Source organism: Artibeus jamaicensis, unplaced genomic scaffold (genome assembly GCF_021234435.1).
Source record: "Artibeus jamaicensis isolate MK-2021 breed Jamaican fruit bat unplaced genomic scaffold, CSHL_Jam_final contig_1998, whole genome shotgun sequence".
Classification (NCBI taxonomy): Eukaryota; Metazoa; Chordata; class Mammalia; order Chiroptera; family Phyllostomidae; genus Artibeus; species Artibeus jamaicensis.
The window spans coordinates 14188291-14215885 of NW_026521407.1; the positions used below are offsets into that span (position 1 = coordinate 14188291).

General features: G+C 36.4%; 1 protein-coding gene and 1 pseudogene across 1 annotated transcript in view; both read left to right on the forward strand.

The window, feature by feature from the left end:
* TLK2 (tousled like kinase 2) overlaps positions 1-27595 on the forward strand; it is a 111004-nt gene that overhangs the window by 15930 nt on the left and 67479 nt on the right. The window contains 4 exon segments of the mRNA XM_037163767.2: positions 15149-15220; positions 15974-16043; positions 17264-17307; positions 18006-18101. Coding sequence (XP_037019662.2) covers positions 15149-15220; positions 15974-16043; positions 17264-17307; positions 18006-18101 — 282 coding nt within the window.
* On the forward strand, positions 7693-7837 carry LOC119062728 (uncharacterized; annotated as a pseudogene).

The following is a 27595-nucleotide window of genomic DNA, read 5'->3' on the forward strand; positions in this document are numbered from 1 at the left end:
AGTTTATGCTGGACTGTGAAACATGTTTCAATGAATTTAAAAGGATTGGAATCATATAGTGAATACTACTCTGACTACAATAGAAGTAAATGAGAAATCAAAAAGATATCTGCAAGATTGCCAAATATTTGAAAGTTAAATAACATACTTCTTAATTATCTTTAAGTTCAAGTAGAAATTACAAGGGATGTTAGAAAATATTTTGAACTGAGTGAAAATGAAAACATGATATATTAAAATCTGTGCAGTGCACAGGTAAGTACTGCTTCGGAAGGAAACTTTTAGCTTCAAAAGAAAGGTCTAAGTTTAATGACTGAAGCAAACTTCAAGTAGGAGAGAAATAACTGAAATAAATGAAATAGAAAGCATATCTGAATAGCACTGTATTTATTATTGACACGAGATTTGTAATTAAAAGCTTTTCCACAAAGTAAAGTCCAGATCCACATGGCTTTACTGGTGGTTTATAGCAAACATTTAAGGAAAGGTTTTTCACAAATTTCAGAAAACACTTAATGAGGCCAGCATCATTTTATACCAAGCCAGACAATAGGAAAAAAGGAAACTATAACTCAATATTTCTCATGAAAAGACATGCAAAAATCATTAATAAAAAATAAGCATAATGAATCTAGCAGTGTGTGTGTGTATTACATTATGACCAATTAGGTTTAATCCCAATTGCAAGGTTGATTTAACATTAAAAGTCAATGTAATTTACCATATTAATAGAATAAAAGAGAAAAGCTAAATGACCTAGTAATAGATGCATAAAAAACATTTGAACAGAGTTCCATGCTAATTTGTGATAAAAGCTCTTAGCTAGGAATAGAAGGGAAGTTCCTCAGTGTGTTAAAAGACATATGTGAAAAACCTACAGCAAATCTAATAGTTAATGGTAAAAGATTGAATGCTTTCAATCTAATGTCCAGAGCAAGTCAAGGGTAGCCATTCTCACGACTTCTGTTGAATCTGTTCTGAAAGTTATAGCCAGTGAATTAAGACAGATGAAAGGAATAAGCTTACAGATTGGAAAGGAAAAGTAAAACTGTGTTTTTATTTGTTTTTTAGAAGTATCTTATAGATGACATGGTTGTGAATGTATGAAGTTCAGAATAAACAGTAAAAAGCTGCTAGGGTTTAAGTTTAGTTAGGGTACAAGATCAATATTTGAAAATCGGTTGTATGTCTATACACTAATAATGCACTGTTGGTAATTGAAATTTAAAAAGCAACACTATTTATAATAGCACCAAATAGTATAAATTTTACAAATATTCCCAGGAACAGAATAGTGAGAATGTTTCTTAGATTTTTTTTTTGTAATAGGAGTTACCTTGCATTTGCATTTTGAGAATGAGGACACTGAGGTACAAAGAATTAAAGAAGACTGATTTTTTTTTGTGAGCACACCTTTATTAAACACCTATTATGTAATAGTAAGTGTGCTAGGGATATAGTAGTGGGGAAAAGAAATGATTCTCTGCCCTCATGAATTTAATAATCTAGTGGAGATTGAAGGGAGAAATATAGTTTCAGGGTGGTAAATTTCTAGCTTTGGTTTAGCATTTTGTATTTTAGATGAATGGTTCAAAGCGTTTTCCTTTTTAGTTACATCTTAAATATCGTGACTTGTTGGGTAATCAGGCTTCTATGTGGAACAAGCTGTTTTATTCTAATACATGTTTGACAGTTGGCTTGGTTGGTTAAAATTTCATATAAACAGTGGTTCATGCATATCCTCCCATATTTCTTCCTATATAGTGGGAAAGAGGTAACTAATCTTCATTGAGCACCAGCTATATTTCAGGTATTATTTTACCCCCACCCCAGTATATAGTATTATTTTATTTAATCCTTTCAATATCCCTAAGGTGGGTGGTTTTTCCTCTTTTATCACAGATGAGAAGACCAGAGCTCATAGAGCTTAAGTGATTTGCCTGTTTCATACAGTGGTTCAGTCCCACACCTATCTGACTTTAAACTGTTGGTAGGTACCAGCTGTTCTCAGTCATTTTTCTATTGGTCACATCCCCGGGCCATCCCATTGTTTCTCATTCAGGAAATGCAAGTAAGTGAGATAAATTTTTATAGTGCTAACTTTTTATGTTTATTTTATTTTAAAAGCAAGTCTCTCAGAAGAAAAAACAAACTGTTGGTGATATGATTAATGATACTCCTCATAGCTGATATATCAAGACACCACTTTTAAAGTGACTTTAATACACTTGAATCCAAGTCATTGTCAACCTATTTAAATTGCCATGTTAGTTTAACTCTGACCCATGAACTATGTGCTTTGGAAAACAATGGTCTTTAGAGGTCTTTGTATAGGTTATAAATGTGCTACCGCCCTGGATGATTGTATAGTAGTGTAATTTTTGGATTGGAACACATGAGATTGCCGTGCTTTGGTGGAAAATCTTCCAACTGTGTTTTCCCTAACCAGATAGGTGGAAACTGGAAACAGTTAAGTTGTGTGTGTAAAAGGTAGAGTCACTGATTATATAAACTTAAATTACCATCTTATACTCCAGCCCTTGAAGGGGGGCATAAAGAACATTAATGATGTCTTTCTGGATTTTTATAGATGAGTAAACTGAGGCTCAGAGAGAGCAGTTGACTTGCTGTAGATTGTATCAAAATAAGTGAGTCGTGGAACTGTGATTTAGACTCCTGTCTCTGTCATTATACCAATATATTGTTCTCTTACTAGGAATCTTGTTAACTGTTTCCTGTAGGAAGTGGCAGTGGGTTTGTTTCTCACAGATTAATTAATCTTTCAAAAACCGTAAAAGCCAGGAACTTAAACTTACAGCCACCAAACTTTCTTCAGGGTTGTGTACCTTTTGAATATTTTAAGTCTGGATTATGTACATTTTTGTTCTTAGTTTTATGACCATTTTTTCTATGTTGTCTTTACTGTGAATTTTGTATAAAGTAGGATTTTGTATAAAGTATCTCTTGATCTGTAAATACTGAATTTTAGTTTTTAATCTATAAAAAAGGAGAGTTTTTTTTAGCATAAGAATGGTTAAAGGCTAAATTTTTAGCTTTGTAGTGGAACCTATAGTAGTACATCCATATGATTGTTGTTTCTGTGTTTATTGAACTGATACTTCTTTTCCTTAGGATTATTATTTTTAATGATTGGTTTTCAGCTTATAAGGAATGCATGCATACTTTTATAATACTGAGGACTGTAATAGTGCTCAGAAGTTTGGTATTTTTATAGATTTTTAAGATACTGTACTTACTCAATTGCATACATACTTACCCATTGTAAAACATACAACACTGATTTCAAATAGATGTTGCTGTGTGTAGACCTAGTGTAGATTCACTGTTCTGTAAATAATCATCCTGTAAATACATTTGTAGAACAGTGTTTTGTCATTCATTTTAAGAAATAATGGATGAGATAAAGGTTGGAAAATTAGGGGGAGAAACCAGTAACCTAAATCCTTTACAGGGAAGTGCTGGAGGGAAGGATTATGTGTGTTCTTCTCTATTTACCAAGATAGTGGTACTGTGCCATGGTTGTAAGTACTTCCTGTGTTCAGCAAAATTGCACTGGATCTTTTTAACAGCTTTATTGAGATATATTTCACATACTATACAGTGTTCAGTGGCTTAGTATATTTACAGAATTGTGTAACCATTGCAGCAAATTTTAGAACATTTTCATCACCTCAAGAAGAAAGAAACTCTTATGCCATAGCTGTCACCCTCAAAACCCCCATCCTTCTCAGCTCTAGGCTACCATTGATCTTTTCATGAATAGATTTGCCTAATTTGAACATGTCATGTACCAGTACATGGAATCATATAATATGTGGTCCTTTATAACTGGCTTTTTTCACTTAGCATTATGTTTTCAAGGCTCATTCATGTTATAGCATGTTTCTGAACTTCATTTCTTAAAAATATATTCATTCATTCATTCATTTATTTGTAGACAGGAGGGTAGAGAGAGAGGGAGAGAAACATTGATGTGAGAGAGAAATATGGATTGGTTGTCTCTCGTACGTACCCTGAATGGGGACCAAACCCTCAACTCAGGTGTGTGCCCTGACCAGGAATTGAACTGGTGACTCTTTGCTTTGTAGGAAGACACCCAACCAACTGAGCTACATGGGTCAGGGCCAAACTCCATTAAAAAAAAAAATTACCAAATAATACTTCATTGTATGGTTATGCCATATTTTGTTTATTCTTCAGTTGGTAGACATTGGGGTTGTTTTCATTTTTTGGCTATTATGAATAATGGTTCTGTGAACATTCATGTACATGTCTTTGTGTGTGCATATATGTTCATTTCTCTTGAGTATATTCCTAGGAGTGGAATTGCTGGGTCTTATGGTTAAGAGATACTCCATTAAAAGCTGGACCTAATGTAAAACTAAGGATCTCTCTGCCTTTTCAGGTATTAGTATAACCATTTGAGGAACTGCCAGTGTTTTCCATAGCAGCTGCTCCATTTTTACATCCCCACCAGTAGTGCATGAGGGTTAGGCTTTCTCCCTGTCTTTGTGAACATTTTATTGTTTGACTTTTTGATACATATACACCAGATCTTGAGTAATTAGAAACTTCTGTAGGCAGGTTTCCAGGAGAAAAGACAGTTAAAGTATTTCATGTTCTGATTGTTGGGCTTGCTTGTAGTTTGGAAATGGATGTTATTAAATCACAGTTAGGATTTGGCCTGGCTGAAATATTACTAAAAATCATTCATATTAGTTAAGGACTTTTTTTCTTTAAATCCTCACCTGAGGATATGTTTACTGATTTTTAGAGAGAGAGGAAGGGGAGAGAAAAACATCTCTGTGAGTGAGAAGCATTGATTGGCTACCTTCCTGCATGTGTCCTAATCAGGGATTGAACCCCTAGCCTTTCAGTGCACAGGACAGTGATCCAATCCACTGAGCCACTTGCTCAGGGGAGTTAAGGATATTATTGACAGTATACTGTAATATTTTTGTTTGCTTATTAAAACACAAAATCATTTAAATTTTAAAATTATTCCCATCTTTTTTGGGGGGGGTGCTGGCACTTTTTATTTTGATGTATAAGTGACACACAATGTGAAGTTAGTTTCAGGAATACAATAAAATTGTACCACTTTGGTCAAGATTAAATGGAAGTCAGAGTGGACCTCAGGCCCTTGCTGGGTAGATTGGTTAGAATGTCATCCTGATACACCAAGGTTATGGGTTTAATCTTCCGTCAGGGCACATACAAGAATCAACCAATTAATGTGTCAGTAAGTGGAACAACAAATGGATTATTTCTCTCCCCCCCTCACTCTGCAGACAGTAAATTTTTAAAAAATGGGCTTTATCACTATCTCTTTGCCACACAAGTATGTTTGCTACTGTTACTAGAAGTAAGCCAGTTGATTTCCATTGAACATTTCTGGTTTTCTAGATTAGTTAATATTAAGGTTGGTTATCAGTTACCTTGACTTAATAGTTATAAAAATTGTACTGGGCCGGGAGTACTGGGCTAGAGCACTATTGTAAATAGTGCTGACAATTTTAAAATAAGTCCCATTTCTTTTCTTTAGACAATTTTTTTCTTGAGGGGCGTTGCTGGTGATGATTTTTAAGTTAAAGGGGTACAGTGCTGTCTGCCAAATGGGAGTCATTTAGGAAGTAATGCAGGGATTCTGCTAGGTCCTGAGTGTGTGTCCTAGTTATGCATTCTGAAATTAGGGAAACAACCACAGGGTGGGTTCAGGGACCCACTGAACCCACTGTTAGACGCTGTTGATCACCGGACCTCCATGAGCCCCTATTCTGACTGGGAGGACCACAGTGATATTTTGGGTCTTCTGGAATTAGTGTCAGTTCAGAGCCAGTATCTATCTGGTAATCCTTGAAAAGTCTTTATTCCATTTTCTCTAAAGTATAGTCGCCCTGGTAAAAGGCTGGGAGAAAGACAGTGTAAATTTTTGGCAGTGTAGTGAACGATACCGGTCATTCAAAGGGTTCTGGGTCTCAAATCTTGGGATTGATTAAGGGGGTGGACTCTCTTTTAAAAAGATTTTATTTATTTATTTTTTATGGAGAAAGGATGGGAGGGAGATGAGAGGAAGAGAAACATCCATTTGGTTGTCTTTTGCACACCCCCAACTGGGGACCCAGGCATGTGCCCTGACCAAACTGAGCTTTTGATTTGGGGGGATGGCACTGAACCCACTAAGCTATACCAGTCAGGGCCTGAGTCTGTCTTTTTAAAGATGCAGATTTAGTTTCTTGTTCACTTGACTTACACCTGTCTATAGATCAATTAAGAGTTTCAATCAATAAAACCATTGTTTAACTGGGAAAAAAAGAGTTTAGTAGATGTTCCCATCTATTTCACTGCCTAGGAATGCTATGATCAACTAGCCAGCATGATAGGTCTCCGGGAATCAGACCGTCCTAATCACTGATTTGACTGCTGTGGTGTGAAAAAGTGATGTTACTAATGACTAAAAAAATTATAGAGACCCTTAGTTTGAATTTTCCAGAAAGGTCTGGCCTTTAATGGAGTATCTTGACTACTGCAGGTAGTTCGGCTCTGTTGTCAGCTGTGCTCCTTTATACCTGAGTTCAACTTCTGCCCACTGTTCTCAGTCCCTTGTAAGATGCCTTTTGAGTCCAAAAGAGGAAATGAAGACTTTACAAACCCAATAAATCTTGATATTTAAACTTTTACAGGAGTGAAAGATTAACCTTTGGCTCTTACTTGTACAATTTTTTTTAGTTTATATGAGTTTTACTCACGTGCTAAAGGCTCGTTGTCATTATTTGTATCTGAACCTCAGTTTTTATGGGTTTATAACTTACCCACAAAGTCTTCTTAAGAAAATTGGCTGTTATCTATTTTTTAAACTGTCCATTTTGTTTTTTACTTTAAAAAATCAGTAGTAGCAGGAGACAGGGTAAACAGTTTAAATGTTGGTATAGAAAATGGGGCTTTCTTAGGAGACTAAATTATTATCATACTTTGTTTTAAAAATTCTTACTGGCTTCTTGAGATTGAGATGATTTTTTTAATGGACAGCTTCCTCTCTACAGTGACTTAGATGTTAGTGAACATTCTCCTAAATAGCTATCGTATGTCAATTATCAAGTAATAGACTGTTTTACTTAAAAAATAAGATAAATGAAAATACCATGTAATTAAATGCCATATAAGAGAATGAATGTATCATTCAATTTAAGGTTATAGGAAAAAAATTTTAAAAAGAAACAAGAAAGGGGTAAAATAATAAAATTGCAAGAAGAAATAAATATACAGCAAAACAGCAGAGTAGGAATTCATCAATTCATAGTTGGAAAATTAGGAAACAAAGGGGAAAATGGAGGGAGGAAAAGGTTATAAAAAAGATAGTGGGGGCTTACAAAGAGAAATAACTGGAAATGGATGTTGTTAGTTATATGATATTATCAAAGTTTCAGTGAAGTAGATAATTTCACTCAGAAGTAATAGGAATTAATGTTGACTGAAATATATAAACAAGGAAAAATGTAGGTGATTATAAAACTATTTTTTCCTCCTTCATTTGCTCTTATTACTTGGAGTGGGGCAAAAATCCACTCCCTAGTTACTGGCAGTCTCCTAACCTTTTAAGGAATAGATAATTCCCGTATTAAATAATAGCATAGCAAGTAAATAATACATAAAAAACAAAAACTTTAAAACACCCCCTGGCAATGGGCAAGAACACACCTGATTGGTGGTGTTGCTCTTCTATCAGTCAGGGGCAAAGCAGTTGTACAGTCCTTAGTTCATCCTAGTTTGTTGCCTGCATTGGTGGCCAGAGCTGGTTCATGCCTGGGGCACATAAAAAAACACACACAAAAAACTAAAACTAAAAAAAAAGCTTTTTATTTCAAAATAATTACATATTCAAAGGAAATTGCAGAAAAAATGTACAGGGAGGTTTCATGCACCCCTCCACCCTGATGTGAGCATCTCATCATCTCATGTAATTATAGTACAGTATTATTGGGTTGGCCAAAAAAGTCCATATGGTTTTTTTTCTGTAAAGTAAAAGACACATTTTTCATCTTCACCAGTAAGTTTATTGATTTGGATATTTTGAGTATGTCAGTTCTCTCCTGCATGCTGTAATGTTAATTGTTCTCAGTTAATGTCTTGATTTGATTACTATCAACCTCAATTGGTTTACCTGACCGTGAAGCATCATCCAGCAAGAAATCACCAGCATGAAACTTTGCAAACCACTCTTGACACATTTGATCAGTCACAGCACCTTCTCCATACACTGCACAAATCTTTTTTTGGATTTCAGTTGCATTTTTACCTTTCTTGATATAAAAATTTCTTGAAATTTTAGCATGATATGCCAAAAATGTTGCTTATTTTCTTTTATCTTTGATGTGAAAATGGCTACACAAAAATTCACCAATTTTGATAAATATTTTTTAAATGCTTGCTAATACGACAGCTGTGACAATACAGTCCAACAGAATTGTTTGTAACGAAGTTAGACAATGAAGCACTATTAGAGCCAGTTTACAAAAAATGCCAAACCAACTTTTTGGCCAACCCAATAAAATGAGGAAACTGACACTTGTAAAATCCATAGAACTCATTCAGATTGCATGTTATACATGCATTGTATGTGTATGTGTTCATACTTCTGTGCAGTTTTATCACCTGTGTTGCTTCTTGTAGCCACTACCACAGTCAAGATGTAGAATAGCTCCATCACCACAAGGTTCTCTCCTGCTACTTCTTTGTAGCCCTCTCCTTTGAAACCCTGACTCCGGACAACCATAATTGTTTTCTATCTCTATAAATTCATTGTTTTAAGAACGTATACTGAAAAAAAAAAAAACCTACACTGAGTCGACAGCAAGAGCGCGTACTCAGTGCCAGTGAGAGCAGAAGGAGGAGAGCAGCTTCTGAAAAATACTTTGTATGTCCAACAGTCCTCCTTTTTTAAAAATTTTTTTTATTGAATTAAAATAAAGAATATATATTTAAAATGAATATATAAAAAAAACCTGTTGAAATTGGCTTTTTTTCTTGGTGTTATTTCCTTGAAGACCATCCAAGTTGTTACTGTATATATAAATAGTTGTGTTTTTTTTTAAAGATTTATTTATTTATCTTTAGAGGGGAAGGGAAGGAGAGAGAGAAACATCAATGTATGGTTGCCTCTCCTGGGTCCCCTGCTGGGAACTGGCCTGCAACCCAGGCGTGTGCCCTGACTGGGAATCGAACTGTGATCTTTTGGTTCGCAGGCCTGTGCTCAATCCACTGAGCTACACTGGCCAGGGCATCTTTTTTATTTTTGACTAGTATTCCATTATATGGATATACCACAGTTTGTTGAACCATTCATTCACATTGAAGGACGTTTGTTTCCAGTTTTTGGCCATTATGAATAAAGCTGCTATGAACATTTACGTACATGTTTTTGTGTGTACATTATTTCTCTGGAACATATGTGTTTATTAGCACAATTGTTATGTTGAGTGTATTTTTAGTTTTAATAGAATCTGTCAGTGGTTTTGCATATGGTTTGTGCCTTTTACAGTTTCATGGTAAAGTATGAGTGATTCAGTCTTCCCGCATGCTTAACAGCTTTTAGTGTCTTCACTGTTACTTGTTTTAGAGTCCTATAGGTATGTAATGAAATCTTATTGTATTTTGAATTTGTATTTCCCTCATAGCTGGCTAATGACATTGAATATCTTTTCTTGTGCTTAGTAGCCATCTTTATATTTTCTTCAGTGAAGTGTTTGTTCATGACTTTTGCCATTTTCTAATTTGATTTAAAATGTTGATTTTTAAGTTCTTTATATAGTCTAATATCGAGTCCTTTGTCAGATATGTGATTTGCAGATATTGCTTCCAGTCTATGATTTGCCTCTTCATACTATTTACAGGGTATTTTGATGAGTAAAAGTTTTTAATCTTTTTTTTTTTTTTGAGAAACATCAGTGTGTGGTTGCCTCCTTTGAACCCCATATTGGGGACCTGGTCCAAAACCCGGGCATGTGCCCTGACCAGGAATCGAATCAGCGAGCCCCCAGTTTGCAGGCCAGCACCCAATCCAGTGAGCCACACCAGCAGGGCAAAGTTTTTAATCTTGATGAGGTTTTTATTTATTAATTTTTTTAATGTATCAAGCTTTTGGTGTTGGACCTCTTCATGTAGCCTAGGTTGTGAAAGTTTTATCCCTTCCCCCCCAAAAAAAGTTTTATGGTTTACATTGCAGTTTTTGATCCTGTTTGAGTTAATTTTTTAAGTAATGTATGAGGTTTAAGTCAAGGTCATATTTTTGACTATGGATGTCTAAATTGCTTTAGCACCATTTGTTGAAAAGGCTATCAATTTGCTTTTGCACTTCTGTCAAAAATCAGTGGGGTACATTTGTGTGAGCCTAATTCTGTATCAGTTGTGAGAATTAAATATGCTAATACAGAATGTCCAGCCTATAGAAGTGCTGCATAGCAAGTGTTACCCATTATAATTATTGCAAATAAAAGAATAAATAACTTTATAAAGCACTTGCATAAACTTTAATTTTAAAAACAATAATTAATAGGTTTTTTTTTTTTTAGTTATAATTGTGGTAAAATACATGTAACAAAACTTACCACTGTAACCATTTTTTAAAAATTCTCACCGGAGGATAAGTTTATGGGTTTTATAGAGAAAGGAGGGGGTGGGGAGAGAGAAATAATTGAATGGTTGCCTCCTAATAAGTGCCCCAACCGGCAATTGAACCTGCAGTCTTTTGGTGTATGGGACAACACTCCAACCAGCTGAACCACCCAGCCAGCACCATTGTAATCGTTTTTAAGAGTACAGTTCACTAGTGTTAAGTACATTCACATTGTTCTGTACCCAGTCTCCAGAACTTTTTTCATTTTCCGAAACTGAACCTCTGTACTCATTAAACAACAACAACTCCCCATTCGTTCCTCCCTCCAATCCCTGGCAACCACTATCCTACTGTTTCTGTGAATTTGACTATTCTAGGTACCTCAAGTAAGTAGAATCATACAGTATTTGCCTTTTTATCTCCCCTTCATTTCACTTAGTACAGTGTCCTCAACATTCATTTATTTTGGAGCATGCGTCAGAATTACCTTCCTTTTTAAGGCTGAGTGATATTCAGTTCTATACCACATTTTGTTCGTACATACATCAGTGGACGCTTGGGTTGCTTCCATTCTTTGGCTTTTATGATAATACTCCTACAAACATAGGTTTGCAAATAGTGTATTTTTCAGAGCGTAAGATGCACCTAGGCTTTATAGGAGGAAAATAGTGGAAAATTTTTTGAAGCAAAAAATATGGTGAAATATTTAATAACATAAATAACATATTTTACCAATGTAAATGTAAACAGAACTTGATAGCAGCATTAACAACCATCATTCCTCCCAAATGGCAGGGGGTGGGAGGGTGTGTCTTATAGTCCAAAAAATATGGTATCTCTTTTTTGAGACCATGTTTTTAATTTTTTTGAATATAGTATACCCAGAAATGGAGTTACTGTGTCATATACTCATTCTCTTTTTAATTTAAAAAATATTATTTTATTGATTATGCCATGACAATTATCTCATTTCCCCCTTTATTCTCCTCCACCCTGCACACCCTCTTCCCCCTATCCCCCCCTTTAGTCCATGTCCATATGTCACAAGTTCTTTAGTTTCTACATTTCCCGTACTATTCTTGCCCTCCCCCTGTCTATTTTCTACCTACCGTCTATGCTACTTATTCTCTGTACCTTCAACCCCCTTCTCCTCCTCCCATTGCCCTGTTGCTAACCCTCCATGTGATCGCCATTTCTAGGGTTCTGCTCCTGATCTAGCTGTCTACTTAGTTTGCTTTTGTTTTAGGTGTAGTTGTTAGTAACTGTGAGTTTGCTGTCCTTTCACTGTTCATCTTTTTTATCTTCTTTTTCTTAGACAAGTCCCTTTAACATTTCATATAATAAGGACTTGGTGATGATGAACTCCTTTAACTTGACCTTATCTGGGAAGCACTTTATCTGTCCTTCCATCCTAAATGGAATCTTTGCTGGATAGAGCAATCTTGGATGTAGGTCTTTGGATTTCATGAGTTGGAATACTTCTTTCTAGCCCCTTCTTGCCTATAGGGTCTCTTTTGAGAAATCCGCTGACAGTCTGATGGGAACTCCTTTGTAGGTAACTGTCCCCTTATCTCTTGCTGCTTCTAGAATTCTGTCCTTCATTTTAATCATGGCTAATGTAATTGTGATGTGCCTTGGTGTGTTCCTCCATGGGTCCAACTTCTTTTGAACTCTCTGAGCTTCCTGGACTTCCTGGAAGTGTATTTCCTTTGCTAGATTGGGGAAGTTCTCCTTTATTATTTGTTCAAATAAGTTTTCCACTTGTTGCTCTTCCTCTTCCCGTTCTGGTACCCCTATAATTCGGATGTTGGAATGTTTAAAGATGTCCTAGAGGTTCCTAAGCCTCTCCTCATTTTTTTGAGTTCTTGTTTCTTCATTCTTTTCTGTTTGTTTCTTTTTTCCTTCTGGTCCACTCCCTTGATTTGAGTCCCAGTTTCCTTTCCATCACTATTGGTTCATTGTGCATTTTGCTTCATTTCACTTAGTGTAGTCTTCATTTTTTCATCTAATTTGCAACTAAAATCAACTAGTTCTGTGAGCATCCTGATCACCAGTGTTTTGAATTGTGCATTTAATAAGTTGGCTGTCTCTTTGTTGCTTAGAAGTATTGGCTCTGGGGCTTTGAGTTGTTCTGCTGAGCCATAATGTTTTGGTCTATTCACACCTGTTACATATGAGGGACGAAAGCTTAGGTGTTCACTGAGGCAGGTCTACCCAGTCGCTGGGTTGTGACGCTATGTGGGGGCAGGGTCAGAGAAGGAGAAATGGCGAGAGAGGGGACCACTCTCTGAATTTGGTCCCCTATGCTGCAAATTGGGCCCTTCTGGTGCTGGTTCCCAGGTGGGTGGGCTTGTGTATGTTCTAGGACCCTGTGGGTCTCTCCAACAAATTCTCCTGTGAGGCTGGGAGCCTCTCCCAGCACCTCAATCCCCCAAAGTTTTTTCAATCGGTGCTTTTAGGCTTTATTTCCTTCCTGACACTGGGGCCCTGAGTTTCACAGTGTCTCACTGTCAGTTTTTTTTTAAGATTTTATTTATTTATTTTTAGAGGGAAAGGAAGGAGAAAGGGAGAGAAACATCAATGTATGGTTGCCTTTCATGCATCCCCTGCTGGGAACTGGCCTGCAGGGAACTGGCCTGCAACCCAGGCATGTGCCCTGACTGGGAATCGAACCGCGATTGTCTGGTTCGCAGGCCCGCGCTCAATCCACTGAGCTACACCAGCCAGGGCTCACTGTCAGTTTTTTCACCTGATTTATCTGCATGTGAAGGTGTGACTGCGGTCAGCCAGCTGCCTTGAGCCCTCACTGGGTCTGCCCGTTGCCACCCCACACCTGGGATCTGCCAACCGCCGCCTGTGTGCCTGGGTTGGTCCGGCAGCCACCTCTTTTCCCTGCTGAGACCCCTCTCCCCCAGCCGCCGACCCCACCCCTCTTACCGGTCTGGATGAATGGTTCGTTGTTGTTGTTGGACTTTGGTACAGTTCAATTTTCAGTCTGTTTTGCTTGTTTTTTTTTCTAAATCTTTGTTGTCCTTAAATTTGGTTGTGTGAGGAGGTACAGTGTTTCTACCTCCATCTTGGCTAGAAGTCTGTTTTTAATTTTTTGAGGAACTGCCATACTGTTTTCCATGTGGCTGCTCCATTTTATATTACAACCAGCAGTACATATGAGTTCCAGTTTTCTCCACATCTTTGTCAGCATTTATTATTTTGTGTTTTATTTTATAGTAGCCATCCTAATGAGTGTGACATGAAGTGATGTCTCATTGTGATTTTGATTTGCATATTTTTAATTAGTGGTGTAGCATCTTTTCATGTGTTTCTTGGCCATTTGTATATCTTTAAGGAAATGCCTATTCAAGTCTTTTGTCTGTTTTTAAATTGGTATGCTTGTTTTGTTTTTGTTGATTGTAGGAATTCTTTCTGTGTTTTAGATACTAACCTCTTAACCTAAGGTATATGATTCGCAGATATTTTTACCCATTCCATGGGTTGCTCTTTCACTCTGTTGATCATGTTTTTTGGTGCCCAGGGATTTTCAATGTGATGTTACCCATTTTATCTATTTTTGGTTTGTGAAGTATGTTTTGGGTGTCATCCATTTCAAGTTAATTGTTATATATGGTGTAAGGTAAGGGCCCAACTTCATTCTTTTGCATGCAGATACCCATTTTTCCCCAACAGCATTTACTCATTGAATGGTCATGGCACCCTTGTCAAAAATCATTTTATTTCACGCCATTATATGGCAATACAAACTTATACAGAGCTGTATGTCAGTTATAGCTCACTAAAACTGAGGGATGGGAAGGGGCAATAAAAATGGAAAAGAAAATCACTTGACTATATGTGTGGGTGTTTATTTCTGGGCTCTTGATTCGGTTCCTTTTGTCTGTTTTTAATGTCAGTGCCATACTTTTGATCACTGTAGCTCTGTAGTAAGTTTTGAAATCAAAGTGGGAGATCTCCAACTTTGTTCTTTTACAAGATTGTTTTGGCTACTTGAAGTCCTTTTAAAAAAAAAAGATTTTATTTTATTTATTTCTAGAGAGAAGGGAAAGGAAGGAGAAAGAGGGAGAGAAACATCAGTGTATGGTTGCTTCTCACCTGCCCCTTGCTGGGGACTCGTCCTGCAACCCAGGCATGTGCCCTGACTGGAAATTGAACCGCGATTGTGTGGTTCGCAGGCCCGTGCTCAATCCACTGAGCTACACCAGCCAGGGCTCTCCTGCCATTTTTCTTAAAGAATGAATTCACTACATATACTGTAGAAGGGAAAATCTGCACATGAGTACAGACTTTTGTAAAGGAAATGAAAATAATAGCTAGAGAATTTTAACACGAGGGTACTGTAGTTGATTTGATTTTTTTTTTCAAGTTGGCTTGAAGACATTGCAGTTAAACTTTTGGCTTCTAAGTCAGGTAACTTATGCATCAAAATTAACAAGTTTCTTCCTCAGTTTTGGTGTTATCTTAAATTAGTTTCTTTTTTTTTTCTTTTTTTTGTTTTTCCAGGGGCCACTCAATAGCGAGTCTTCAAACCAGAGCTTGTGCAGTGTGGGGTCTTTGAGTGATAAAGAAGTAGAGGTAAGAATACACATGCATTACAAGACTTCTCATATTCCTACACTTTCAGTTTAGGATAAAAGCATAACTCCAGGGTTGCTGTTAGGGTCCATGTTCTTTGAGTTGTGTGCTCTGTGTGTCTGTATTTGTTTGTTTGGTTTATTTATATTTTTTAAATTTTTGCTCAGTTGTCATCAATAAAGGGTAAAATTTGCAGTTGTAGCTGAATTAGCTTAGGTGCCATTGAATTTTAATACTTGTTAGTACTTCAGCTGTGTGGGTCAGTGTACCAGTGTAGCTTGCCAACTTTACTAATAGAATTTGAAAATTTTTTTAGGCAAAAAAACCCACCTACATGGATATGGGTCCAAATCTGCAACCACCTATTTTGCACTTCAAAAAGCTTTCAGTAAATTAGAGCCAGTTGATTGATTATACAGATCTTTCCTTTTTTGAAAAAAAGAATTGGATTTCTGCAAGCCTCCTGTATGCTAGATATTTGTACTATATTCGTGCTTTATAATCTTACTTAGGCTTTGTAGCAACCCTAATTTATAGATAAGTAAATGGAAGCTCTGGTATTTTAGGCAGTTTGCCAAAAAGTTGATAGATGATTTGGTTCCAGACCTTGCTCTAAGAACATGACACTGATTTAGGACTTGTCTGTACCGGTTAAATTGCCTTATAAATTTGATATTTTGTACGTATTCTCTAATTTTTATAATGTAAAAAATTTGAGAAAATGCTAATTGTGATTTATGTGGTATTTAATAGACTCCTGAGAAAAAGCAGAATGACCAGCGAAACCGGAAAAGAAAAGCTGAACCATATGAAACTAGCCAAGGTAGTAATAATTTTATATTAATAAAAATACTAAATTTGTGTGTACTTAGATAGAATTTTCCAACTCATACTAGATAATTGGTTTGTATACAGAGATTCTTTCCTAACAAAAGAGATGTATGTACCTTAAGGGAATATCAGGATGTTTATTTTAGACTTGCCACTTGATATACACTTGATAAAACAGTGTCAGTTCTTTGGGGACTCTTGTTTTTCCTGTTGTAAGTTAATGATCTTCTTGCCACAGGTTTTTCTTCAGACCAAGCATGTATTGTACAGAAAAGAGGTTACATTGGAGCTTTAACTATGTCTTGCATTAGATCAGTGATTTGTTAATAATAGGTGACCAGAAGTGGTTTTATTTACCTGGCTGGCCTTTCCACCTACCCTTTTTCCATGTCAATTATTTAGTAGGACGTTGGTGCCCAGTGGAATAAATCTATAGATATGACAGTTCTAATGCCAAATATCTTTATATAATTAAAGAAAGAATAAATGGTTTGCCCGCCCCCCATGAAATGAAAGTGCCAGTCTTTTTCACTTTTTCTTGTTTTTTTTTTTTAATCTGTAATTTTGGGGTGGGAGGGAATTCTCCCAAAGTGATAAGATCATATAAAGTTTTTTGTGAAATAGCATAAACCTTTTACTTCATTTTTTAAAAAGATTTATTTTATTTTTAGAGAGAGGGAAAGGGAGGGAAAAAAAGAGGGAGAGAACCATCAAATGATTGCCTCTGACATGCTCCCAGCTAGGGACCTGGCACTCAACTCAGGTGTGTGCCCTGACTAGGAATCTGACTAGTGACCTTTTGGTTTGCAGGCTGGCACTCATTCCACTGAGCTATACCAGCCAGGACAGCCTTTTATTTTTGATACATTTGTTTTGAATTCTTTGTCCTCTTAGTTGGTGGTATGGATTGTAGATTACTTTTATTTTGATTTACATTTGTGTCATAAAAGTATATTTATAATGAAAGATTAACAAGTCTTAAAGGGAAGCAGACTGTGAAACAGTCTTTCACTGCTTGTTTAGTCTTTCCTCATGGGGAGGCAATCTTCCCTGTTCCTATGATAAAGGTGTTTGGCTCATTTGTTAAAAGTAAAACAGGCCCTTGAATTGATTACAACGTATGCAGTTATTGAATACATGTTATATTTTAGTGATTGATGGTTTACATGTGTGTTGTGGGAAAAACTGTACTTACTTTGGTTTCATTTTCAGGGAAAGGCACTCCTAGGGGACATAAAATTAGTGATTACTTTGAGGTAAGTTACATTTTGGGGAAAAAAATCTATAGTTTTTTTTTTAAACCTAAATTTTTGCATTCATCTAAGGCTTTAGAAAGCAGTGTTTTGCCTTCACTGTGCTTTCCTCCCCTTCCCATCGTCATGAGTCTAATGCTGCCCTATTTCTCTCTATAAGAGGAAACTGCCGCTCACTTTCTAAATTTAAATTTGTACATGATGTGTCTTGTCTGTGATGATATAAAATTCACAAATGAGGTGATTTTTCTCTTGGCCAGACTAGGTTTCGTGTTTTACAAAGATTGAAGTTGAGTAACTTGGACTCTTCTCCTTAGTCCAGTGGAGCACATAGTGAGCTACTGACCCATCGTTAGTGGTTACTAAAGAAGACACTAACATCTGCTGTGCCAGAGTATTCCTGTTTCTTGTGTTATGAGACAAGAAGGGAAAGCATTCTTCTCTTCTGTTTCTCAAAACCATTGCTAGTCGTGTTTCCTTTATATCTTGGTACATTTTTGCTGGAGTTCCTTCTTAAAAATCTCATCAAAAAGATAGCAGAATTTGACTTCATGGTGTTTTCTTTCTCGAATAAGATGCATTGACTTAAAGGGGCCATGTATATATAATTAAGACCTATTTGTGTATTAATCTTTTACTCTCCTTATCTGAAGCATAGTACTGTTTTGAATTATTCATATCCATTTTTCCCTGTTGGCCAGTTTGCTGGGGGAAGCGGGCCAGGAACCAGCCCTGGCAGAAGTGTTCCACCAGTTGCACGATCCTCACCGCAACATTCCTTATCCAATCCCTTACCGGTAAGCATTCACCTGGAGAAATTTGACACCTGTTGCAGGACACAAGAAACCCAGGAACACTCAAGCAAAGTTTCTCTTCCATTAATCACTCAAGAGGAATGAGGCATTAAGGAGAAAAGTTAATTATACTACCTCTGAATCACTCACGTAGCTTCAGATCTATGTATCAGTGAATCAACTCTACAAGAGCAAACCCTATTCTCTCAGTATAAAAAATTGCCTCTAACTCTATAGCTCAGTATTCCTACACAAACAGCAGTTTTTTCTCCTTGCCAAATATATATGTCCTTATAAGTAAATCTTTTAAAAAAATATTGGGTCAGCTCCTGGCATTTGAATTACTTGTAAGGCTTAATCACTGACATAATAGAGAAGCTAATGCTTTACATGTACAAGTTTGATATAGGTTTGTTTTCTCCCTATAAGTGAGATCTAAAGGTCTTAAAGACATTATAGCTAAGTTATGGTTTCTTAACCCCGGGTTAGTTTTGCTCCACAGGGGACATTTGGCCATGTTAGGGACATTTTTAGTCACAACTAGGGGTGGGGGGGTGGTACCATTGGCATCTAGTGGGCACAGGCCAGGAATGCTGGCAAATCTCCTGTAGTACATAGGACAGGTCCCCACAGCAAAGAATTATCCGGTCTAAAATGTAACTGATGCTAAAGTTGAGAATCTCTGAGCTCGCTAATGTAGGATTTTGTGTTAATTTGTTTGCATGACTTTGGATCATTTATGGGTACCATACAAGACCTCTTTATTCAAAAGAGTGTGTTGTGTCCACTGATAACTGAAGTCTTGGGGGACAAGTAGTCTCTCTAAGATCAGGAGTTTCCATTCTAGGTCTCTGCTTAGGAAAATTGTTTTTCTCTGCCTCAGCAGAGTTGGTTAATGCCACTTTATTCCTAAGTGATTTTGTTTTCTATATTATTAAAGTATTTTAAAATGTGCTGCTTCCTCCTCTAGACCTCATAAAACCATGCATTCATTAGGGTGATTGTACTTATTAAAGCAGTTATGAAAATGTATTCAACTTGAAAATTTTTGCCATTATTTTGTCATCCTTGACATATTTTACTTATTTTTAATTTTTTACATGGATTTGTGTGAGGGAGAGGCAGGCAGGACAAACAGACACATTGATTTGTTGTTCTACTTATTTATTCATTCATTGGTTGATTCTTGTATGTGTCCTGACTGGAGATTGAACCTGCAACCTTGGTGTATCAGGACAATGCTCTAGCCAACTGAGCTACCCAGCCAAGACATTTTGCCATATTTTAAAGAAATGTTAGAAATATTTGATGTGTAGATCTGCTTGGTTAGGTTGAGGTTTGTTAGATAACTTTTAGGGAGCTCGTGTCTTTATTTTTCTTAAGTTTTATTTTTTTTGTATTTTATTGATTATGCTATTATAGTTGTCCCATTTTTTTCTCCCCTTTATTCCCTTCTGCCCTGTACCTCACCTCCCACCATCATTCCCCCTCAGTTCATGTCTAAGGGTCAGTGCATGTAAGTTCTTTGGCTTCTCCATTTCCTATACTATTTTTACCCTCCCCCTGTCTATTTTGTGCCTACCAATTATGCTTCTTATTCCCTGTAGCTTTTGCCCCATTCTTCCACCTCCCCCCAGTAACCCTCCAACTGATCTCTGTTTCTTTGAATCGGTTGCTGTTCTAGTTGTTTGCTTAGTTTGGTTTTGTTTTGTTTTTTTAGGTTTGGTTGTTGATAGTCGTGAGTTTGTAGTTTTTTGATCAACTTCTTTTTCTCAGTTAAGTCCCTTTAACATTTCATATAATAAGGGCTTGGTGATGATGAACTACTTTAACTTGACCTTATCTGGGAAGCACTTTATTTGTCCTTCCATTCTAAATGATAGCCTTGCTGGATAGAGTAATCTTGGATGTAGGTCCTTGCCTTTCATGACTTTGAATACTTCTTTCTACCCTTTTTTTCCTGCATGGTTTCTTTTGAGAAATCAGGTGATAAGTCTTGTCGGAACTTCTTTGTAGGTAACTGTCTCCTTTTCTCTTGCTTCTTTTAAGATTCTCTCCTTATCTTTAATCTTTGGTAATGTAATTATGATGTGGTATGTTCCTCCTTGTGTCCAACTTGTCTGAGAGACTCTGAACTTCCTGGACTTCCTAGAAGTCTATTTTCTTTGCCAGATTGGGGAAGTTCTCCTTTATTATGTTTTCAAATAAGTTTTCCATTTCTTGCCCTTCCTCTTTTCACACCCATGTGATTTGGATATTGGAATGTTAAAAGTTATCCCAGAGGTTCCTAAGCCTTCTGATTTTTTTGAATTCTTGTTTCTTCATTCTTTTCCGGTTGAATGTTTATTTCTTCCTTTTGGTCCAAACCGTTGGTTTGAGCCCCAGTTTTCTTTCCTTCGCTGTTGGTTCCCTCTATAGTTCTTTATTTCACTTTTCATAGCCTTTGCTTTTTCCTGTATTTTGCGACCATACTCAACCAATTCTGTGAACAATCATTACCAGTGTTTTGAACTGTGCATCTGATAGGTTGGCCATCTCTTTGTCGCTTAGTTGTATTTTTTTCTGGAGCTTTGATATGTTCTTTCACATGGGCCATAATTTTTTGTCTCGGTTTGCCTGTTATGTAGTGAGGGGTGGAACCTTAAGTATTCACCAGGGCAGGCAGCCACATCACTGTAATGTGACTCTGTATGTGGGGAAGGGGTCAGAGAGGGAACAGTGGCTCTTGCTCAGCTTTCTGCTGGCGTTCAGTCACTTCCCCCACTACCCACAAGCAAATTGGTCCCTTCTGGTGCTGATTCCTGGGTGGGTGGATTTGTGTACATTCTAGGACCTCGTAGGTCTCTCCAATGAACTGTCCTGTGAGGCTGGGAGTTTCTCCAGCTGCCGCCTCAACCCCCACAAGTTTTTTCAGTCAGAGGTTTTGAGGCTTTATTTTCCAGTACTGGAACCCTGGGTTGCATGGTCAGTCTCGCTCTCCAGTTGTTCCTCCTGATTTATCCTTACGTGAATGTGGGACTGCCTGGTCCACCAGCTGCCACCTTGCTGTGGGTCCTCTCAGCCCCAGCTGCCTGTCTCTGCCCCTCCTTCCCGTCTAGATGAATGTTTCTTCTTTAATTCCTTGGTTGTCAGACTTCCATACAGATCTATTTTCTGTCAGTTCTGTTTGTTTTTTGTCTTTAAATTTGTTGTTGTTCTTTTGGTTGTGCGAGGAGGCAAAGTATACCTATGCTTCCATGTTGGCTGGAAGTCGATTTTTCTTAAGTTTTAAACCAAAGTTTTAGAAATGTTAAATGATATCACAGAATTATTTACTTGGGACAGATATGTTTCGTAGAATTTTGTTGTCTCTTGCTTTTTTCTTCCTGAAATATATAGTATTTCACATCTTTCATTTTTCAATTTAGGTCAAATACCTGAAGACAAAAGAGATATACTCAATGTTCTGTAGACCTTTCTGCCAGTTTTATCTATAGAGGCTGGGCCTCTTATCATTGTGCAAATATAGGTATATTCTAGGTTTTGAAATAGGAACCAGACCTTAACTTTTCTTTCCCATTGCACCAAGAAGCTCTTTCTCCTCCCACTTTAGGTTCTCTGCTTCACTGTTTTGTGTATGCCCCTTAATTCCCTTTTTTCACTCTCTTTCATTATACTTGCCTAAAAAACCCAACCCTGGTTAAATCTAATTCTCCATCTTTTCCTTGTCTGCCTCTTAGCAGCTTAGCATGGTTAGAGCAAAACACACATGCTGACTGATCTCACTTTAATTTTATGGGTATGAACCTCATGTGTGCCCCTAGCTGCCTGCCAATTCTACTGTATTTCTCTGGTTAGTTCCTTTTTCTAGATGAACATTTGTACGAATGTATCATATTTTTGTCTTTTCCTGCAGGCCTCCAACAGTACTCTTTCCCCTTCTATCTCCAGCTATCTCAGTTGAGGGCTTTGGTTTTTTATTTTACTGAGAAAATACAAGCAACCAGAAGAGAACTCTCACATGCTCCTACACCAAATCTACCAAGCTATTTGCATCAGTACACATACCTGCCTTTTGGGATGAATGGACTTGCCAGCCTTCGTATGTATTTAGCTCTCTACTTGACATTTTCATTTATTTATCTAATGGACAGCCTAAAAATGTCCAAAAAGGACCTTTTGCTTCCCCTTCACTACCAGGACAACAACAACAACAAACCAAACCACCCTTCCTACAGTCCTCCCTGTCCTGGTAAATGACACTTTACATCCTCCAGTTTTTCAGGCCATAAAACTTATGCCCCATATCTAATGCATCAGGAAATCCTTTGTATTCTTTAAGTCTTCTTTATGAGTATCTGACCACTTTTCTCTCCTTCTGGTTCTCTGCATTGGCCTCCAAAGGAGTCTCCCTGTTTCTGCCCATGTCTCACTCATTCTCAATATAGTAGCCAGAGTGATGTCTATAAAAAAGTTAAGACAGATCCTCATACTCCTCTGCCCAAAACTGTCCAGTGGCTAGTCCAAATTGCTCTAGACTACATGGCCTAGATCTCTGTTTCCCCACATACCAGGCTCTGACATCTTCAACTGGTCTCCCTTTCCCTCATGCCACCACAGCCATGCAGGCCTCCTTGAAGTTCCTTAACACTGCAAAACACTCTTTTGCTTCAGGGCCTTTGTGCTTGCTATTTCCTCTCCCAGGAACAGCATGATTAGCACATTGCTAATGTGCTTTATCAGGTTATTGACCAAAGATGACCTTATTAGAGAGGTCTCCCCTGGCCAAATTTAAAGTAAGCAGTCTCTCACACTTTGTCATTGCCCCTAATCCTGCTTTATTTAATTTATTTATTTATTGATTTGAGAGAGAAAGAGACACAAAGAAGCACTGCTTTGTTTTTTTACTTATTAATTCATTCATTGGTTGTTTTTTTGTATGCACCCTGACTGGAGATAGAACCCCACAGCCTTGGCATACTGGAACAATGCTCTAAACAACGGAAGCTAGCTGGCCGGGGCTAATCCCGCTTTGTTTTAATTGTTAGTTGTACCACCTGACATATATTTAATTCTTTTTAACCTTCACTCGAGGATATATTTGTTGATTTTGGAGAGAGAGGAAGGGAAAGAGAGAGGGTGTGTGGTCAGACATTGACATGACAAATATTGATCAGTTACATATTAAAATGATATATTAAAGTTTTGATAATCTATTTTAATTTTTCATTGATTCCTATTTATGTGCATAGAAGAGTACACATACAAGTCTACAGCCTAATGAATTTTCACAAACTATACCAGTCCCCCTTGTTCTTTCTTCTAGTTACTAGCCCTTTCCCTGCCATTTACAATAGATGCTATTCTGACTTCTAACAGAATTAGATGAGTTATTCTGTTTCTGTACTTTGTGTAAGTAAAAGGAATCATATAGTATATACTCTTAATGTCTGACATCTTTTTTTCAGCATTACTTTTTAAAGATTCATCCATATTGTAGATCATTCATCGTTGTTGGTGTATATTGTTTTAATACGCTTTAATTTATGAGCTATATGTTTCAATGTTTAACTCTACAATTAATCTCTTGCCCATCTTCTCCCACTAGAATGTTCATCCCATGAGAGCAGGGGCTTTGCTTTGTTTCTCACTGCTGTTTTCATCTCTCATAGTATTTACTACTTTGCATAAAGGTGTAATTATTTTAACTGTTCTCCTCACTTGACATGGAATATCTTGACAAGATAATATCTTGTTCAATTTTCAGTCTCTAACACCCCAGAACAGTGATGGCTCACATTGGGTGCTCAAGATCCTGAAAAGGAAGAAGATGGATAAAGAATTACTTTAGTTTTCCCACCTCAAGGGATTCTTTTGTATATATTTTTAAATATAAAAGTACATCAAACATGATCATTTTAATGCAGCAGTTGGTGAAGTACAGCTCACAGCTGGCAAGCTAAAGAATGAGTTTTAGATTTTTAAAGAGTTGTAGAGACAAAGAAGAATACATGGTAGAGTGGATACATGACATGAAAAGCCTAAAATATTCACACAAAAGTTTACAGGAAATCATTATAAAGTTAACTCTATGTAATTGTTACTTAGGTCAAGAAGCAAAATATTTTCAGTTTCCTAGAAACTTCTCTGTGACTATCCCTGATCATAACTCCCTCCCTCTACACTAGAAACAAAACATTATTCTAATTTTTGTGATTATCATTTGCTATTCTTTAACATTTGACCATCTGAGTATGTACTCCCCACAAAATAGTTTAACTTTGTCATTAAGTCAGTTTTGTTAATCATGATGTGTTTTGCTTTTGTTATTTTTGTTCGGGAGTGGAGGGGTGGTATCAAAGTACGTGCTTTTATTATTTTTTTTCTACATCATCTTGAGTGGAACCCTTAATTGTGATGTTTTAATCGGTGTTTAAGTCTTCTGATTTGTGGCTGTTTTGTTCTATCAATTATTGTACTATTTATGTCTTTCATGATTTAGAGAGTTGTCTGTTTCTTCCTGAAGTTTTATTTTTGTTCTATGTGTTAAGTGACTTCATGTCTTTTGATGCTTTTTGCTCTAAATGCAGTTTATCTAATATTTAACATATCCAAACCATTGTATGATTTGCATATGTGTTTTATACTGTCAGCTTTTCATTATTATGTTTTCAGTGTATCTGAGAAATGCCATATAGTTGAAATTTTTCTTTTATTCTGAGATCTTTTTAAACTTCATTGTTTATCCTATTTACATTTAACATAATTATCATTGTGTTGGATTTAAATATGTCACAACTTTAATGTTTTCTTTTTATCCTGCCTATTCTATCATTTTAAAATGTTTATCCACCTTTTCCTTTCTTGCTCTCATTTGGATTGATTTTTTTAAATTATTTCATATTTTTCTCCTTTACTAGTAGCTAGATCCTATTTGGTGTTTCCCTGAGAAATATCACATCTTTAATATGCCAAAGTTTGATGTTACTAGTAACTTTACTAACTCTCAAATGAGAACCTTAGAACATTAGCTCAGTTTACCTGCTACTGATGGTGGTGGTGGTGGTGTTTGTTTTTATTTTGCCTTTTTTGTTGTTTTTTTTTGTTTGCCTTGTAAAACATTATAGTTTTAAACTGTCACTGTTCATTCAGATTGATCTGTATATTTAGCTCTTTTTTAAAAAAATTTATTTATTTATTTTTAGAAAGAGGGAAAGGGAAGGAGAAAGAGTGGGAGAGAAACATCAATGTGTGGTTGCCTCTCATGTGTCTCCTACTGGGGACCTGGCCTGCAACCCCGGCCTGTGCCCTGACTGGGAATCTTTACCTCACAGGTCTGTGCTCAATCCACTGAGCTACACCAGCCAGGGCTGTATTCTTAATTTTTTTTTATTATACAGAGTGGGGCAAAAGTAGGTTTACAGTTGTGAATACTCAAAACACAGTTAAAAAAGCTACTGTAATAATCATAACCTGCGTGTCTTTTTCAATATGAACAATTGTAAATCTACCTGACCCTGTATTTCCCTGCAGATGTTTTTATAATCTGTGCCTGATAATTTTGGTATTTGGAGTTTTTATGAATCTGTTTCTTGTTTTTCCTAGTCGTTGTTTGGGGGCTTATTTCTTTATGCTTCATATTTTTTCGGACAGCATTCTGCTTATTGTTTTTTGAAAAGTCTTGTGAAATTTCTTTGCAATTTAAGATAAAGATGCATTTCTCCAAAGAGGATTTCATTTGCTTCTTCCAAGTATCTAGAGAGTCTACCAATCCAATACTATTTTTAAGATACTGAATTTGTGGCTTGCATTTTGTTTGTTTTTCATTTTTGCTTTCTGTTTTAGCCACTATGGCATACTGATTTGAATTCTGTTAGAGGGCACCCTAGTTCTAATTCAAATTAGAAAATTTGAATTTTCTCAGGGGACCCCCACCCCCTCATTGCCTAGGCAACTTCCTTGCAGCTCCCTGAGGGTAGGGGTAATTTTTCTTCTGGTATACATTATCCCCAAGAGTGTCTAGCTTTTAGGAAGCCCAGCTTGAAGTGGGAACTGTTTTCTATTGAGCCTGGGTGAGCTTTTTCCTGTGACTGCTTTGTACTATGGTATCCTGGAAATGGAAATTGAGGATCTGCAGGTATCCTTGGGGCTAATGTGACTTTGGTGGTGCTTTTACCTGTCTTATGTTTCTGAATTCCCTTAGGTGTGACACTGGCAGATCCCTATTTTATCAAGTGTTTGATCCAGCTTTCTAAGGGAAGGTGGTTGGTTCAAATGTCCTAGCCTGCTCTATTTTCAGAAATAGTTTTAAACCTATTAGCTCTTGGAAAATACTTATTAAATATGTAACAGAATGATAAAATTGAATATTGTAGCTTTGATGATACATTCTTTCAAGTAGTGAGAATATTGCTATGAATGAATATCACAGGTGTTCTGGAGCTTGAATTTGAATCATTTCATTTGGTAAGGTAGAAGTGTTGGTCTTAAGGAGGTGGACTCTACTCATAGATCCTTTTACAGGATCATTTTGGTTATTTTTATTTTCTAAAATGAAAATGTTAGTTTTTCCTGATAAAGGGATGTATACATACTTTGAAAGTCCAACAATTCAAAAGTGGTAAAATAGAAAGTCCCCTTGAAGGAGCTATTATTAAAGAGTTTAGTGGTCATATATGTATGTGTACATGTGTGTTTATATGGTAAATTTCCTTATTTTGTTAGTAATTAATTTAACCACTATCCTATAAACATTTTATATTCTGTAAGTAGTGCTATAATGAATGTCTGTGTATGTGTGTGTGTGTGTATAATGTATACTTAAGGCAGTTTTTCCTTTTGATAAATTTCCAAAGTGTTATTTCCAAGTCAGAATATAGTCACTTTAAAATGTTATTACATAATTGCTAGCCAGTAATCAGCAGTTTGAGAGTCTCAGTTTCTACATATCCTTCTAATACTGAGTTTTATCATTGTTATCTTTGCCAGTGAGAAAAAGACCTTGTTTTAACTTACATTACTTCCTATATTTAATGGCCTTTGGATTTTTCCTTTAATGCTTGTCCAGGTCCTTTTCCTATTCATTTGTTAGGGTGTCTGTGGGGTTTTTTCCTGATGGATAGGAGCACATTATTTATTAAATAATTAAAATTGTTAATTATCATTGATATTGTAAATATTTTTTCCTGTTTGTAATTTTGTTTTTTAACTTTGTTTATGTTGACTTTCACCATTGAGAAGTCAAAAAATCTGAAGTGGTTGAATTTATCAGTGTTCTTCTTTCTTTTTTACTTACTGGTTTTGTGTTATTCTTAGGTGTTCCTACATGGTTTGTATTTTTAATGTCATGTTGAAAAAGTCCTCCACCACTAGAAAGTCATAAAAGCATTTGTTTACATTTTCTAATAAAATTTTTATATGATACAAGGAAACAATATTTTCCTTTTTAAAAATATCTATATAAATATTCCACCATCTTTTTAATAAGTTCTTACTAATATGAAATGTATTGCTTTAAT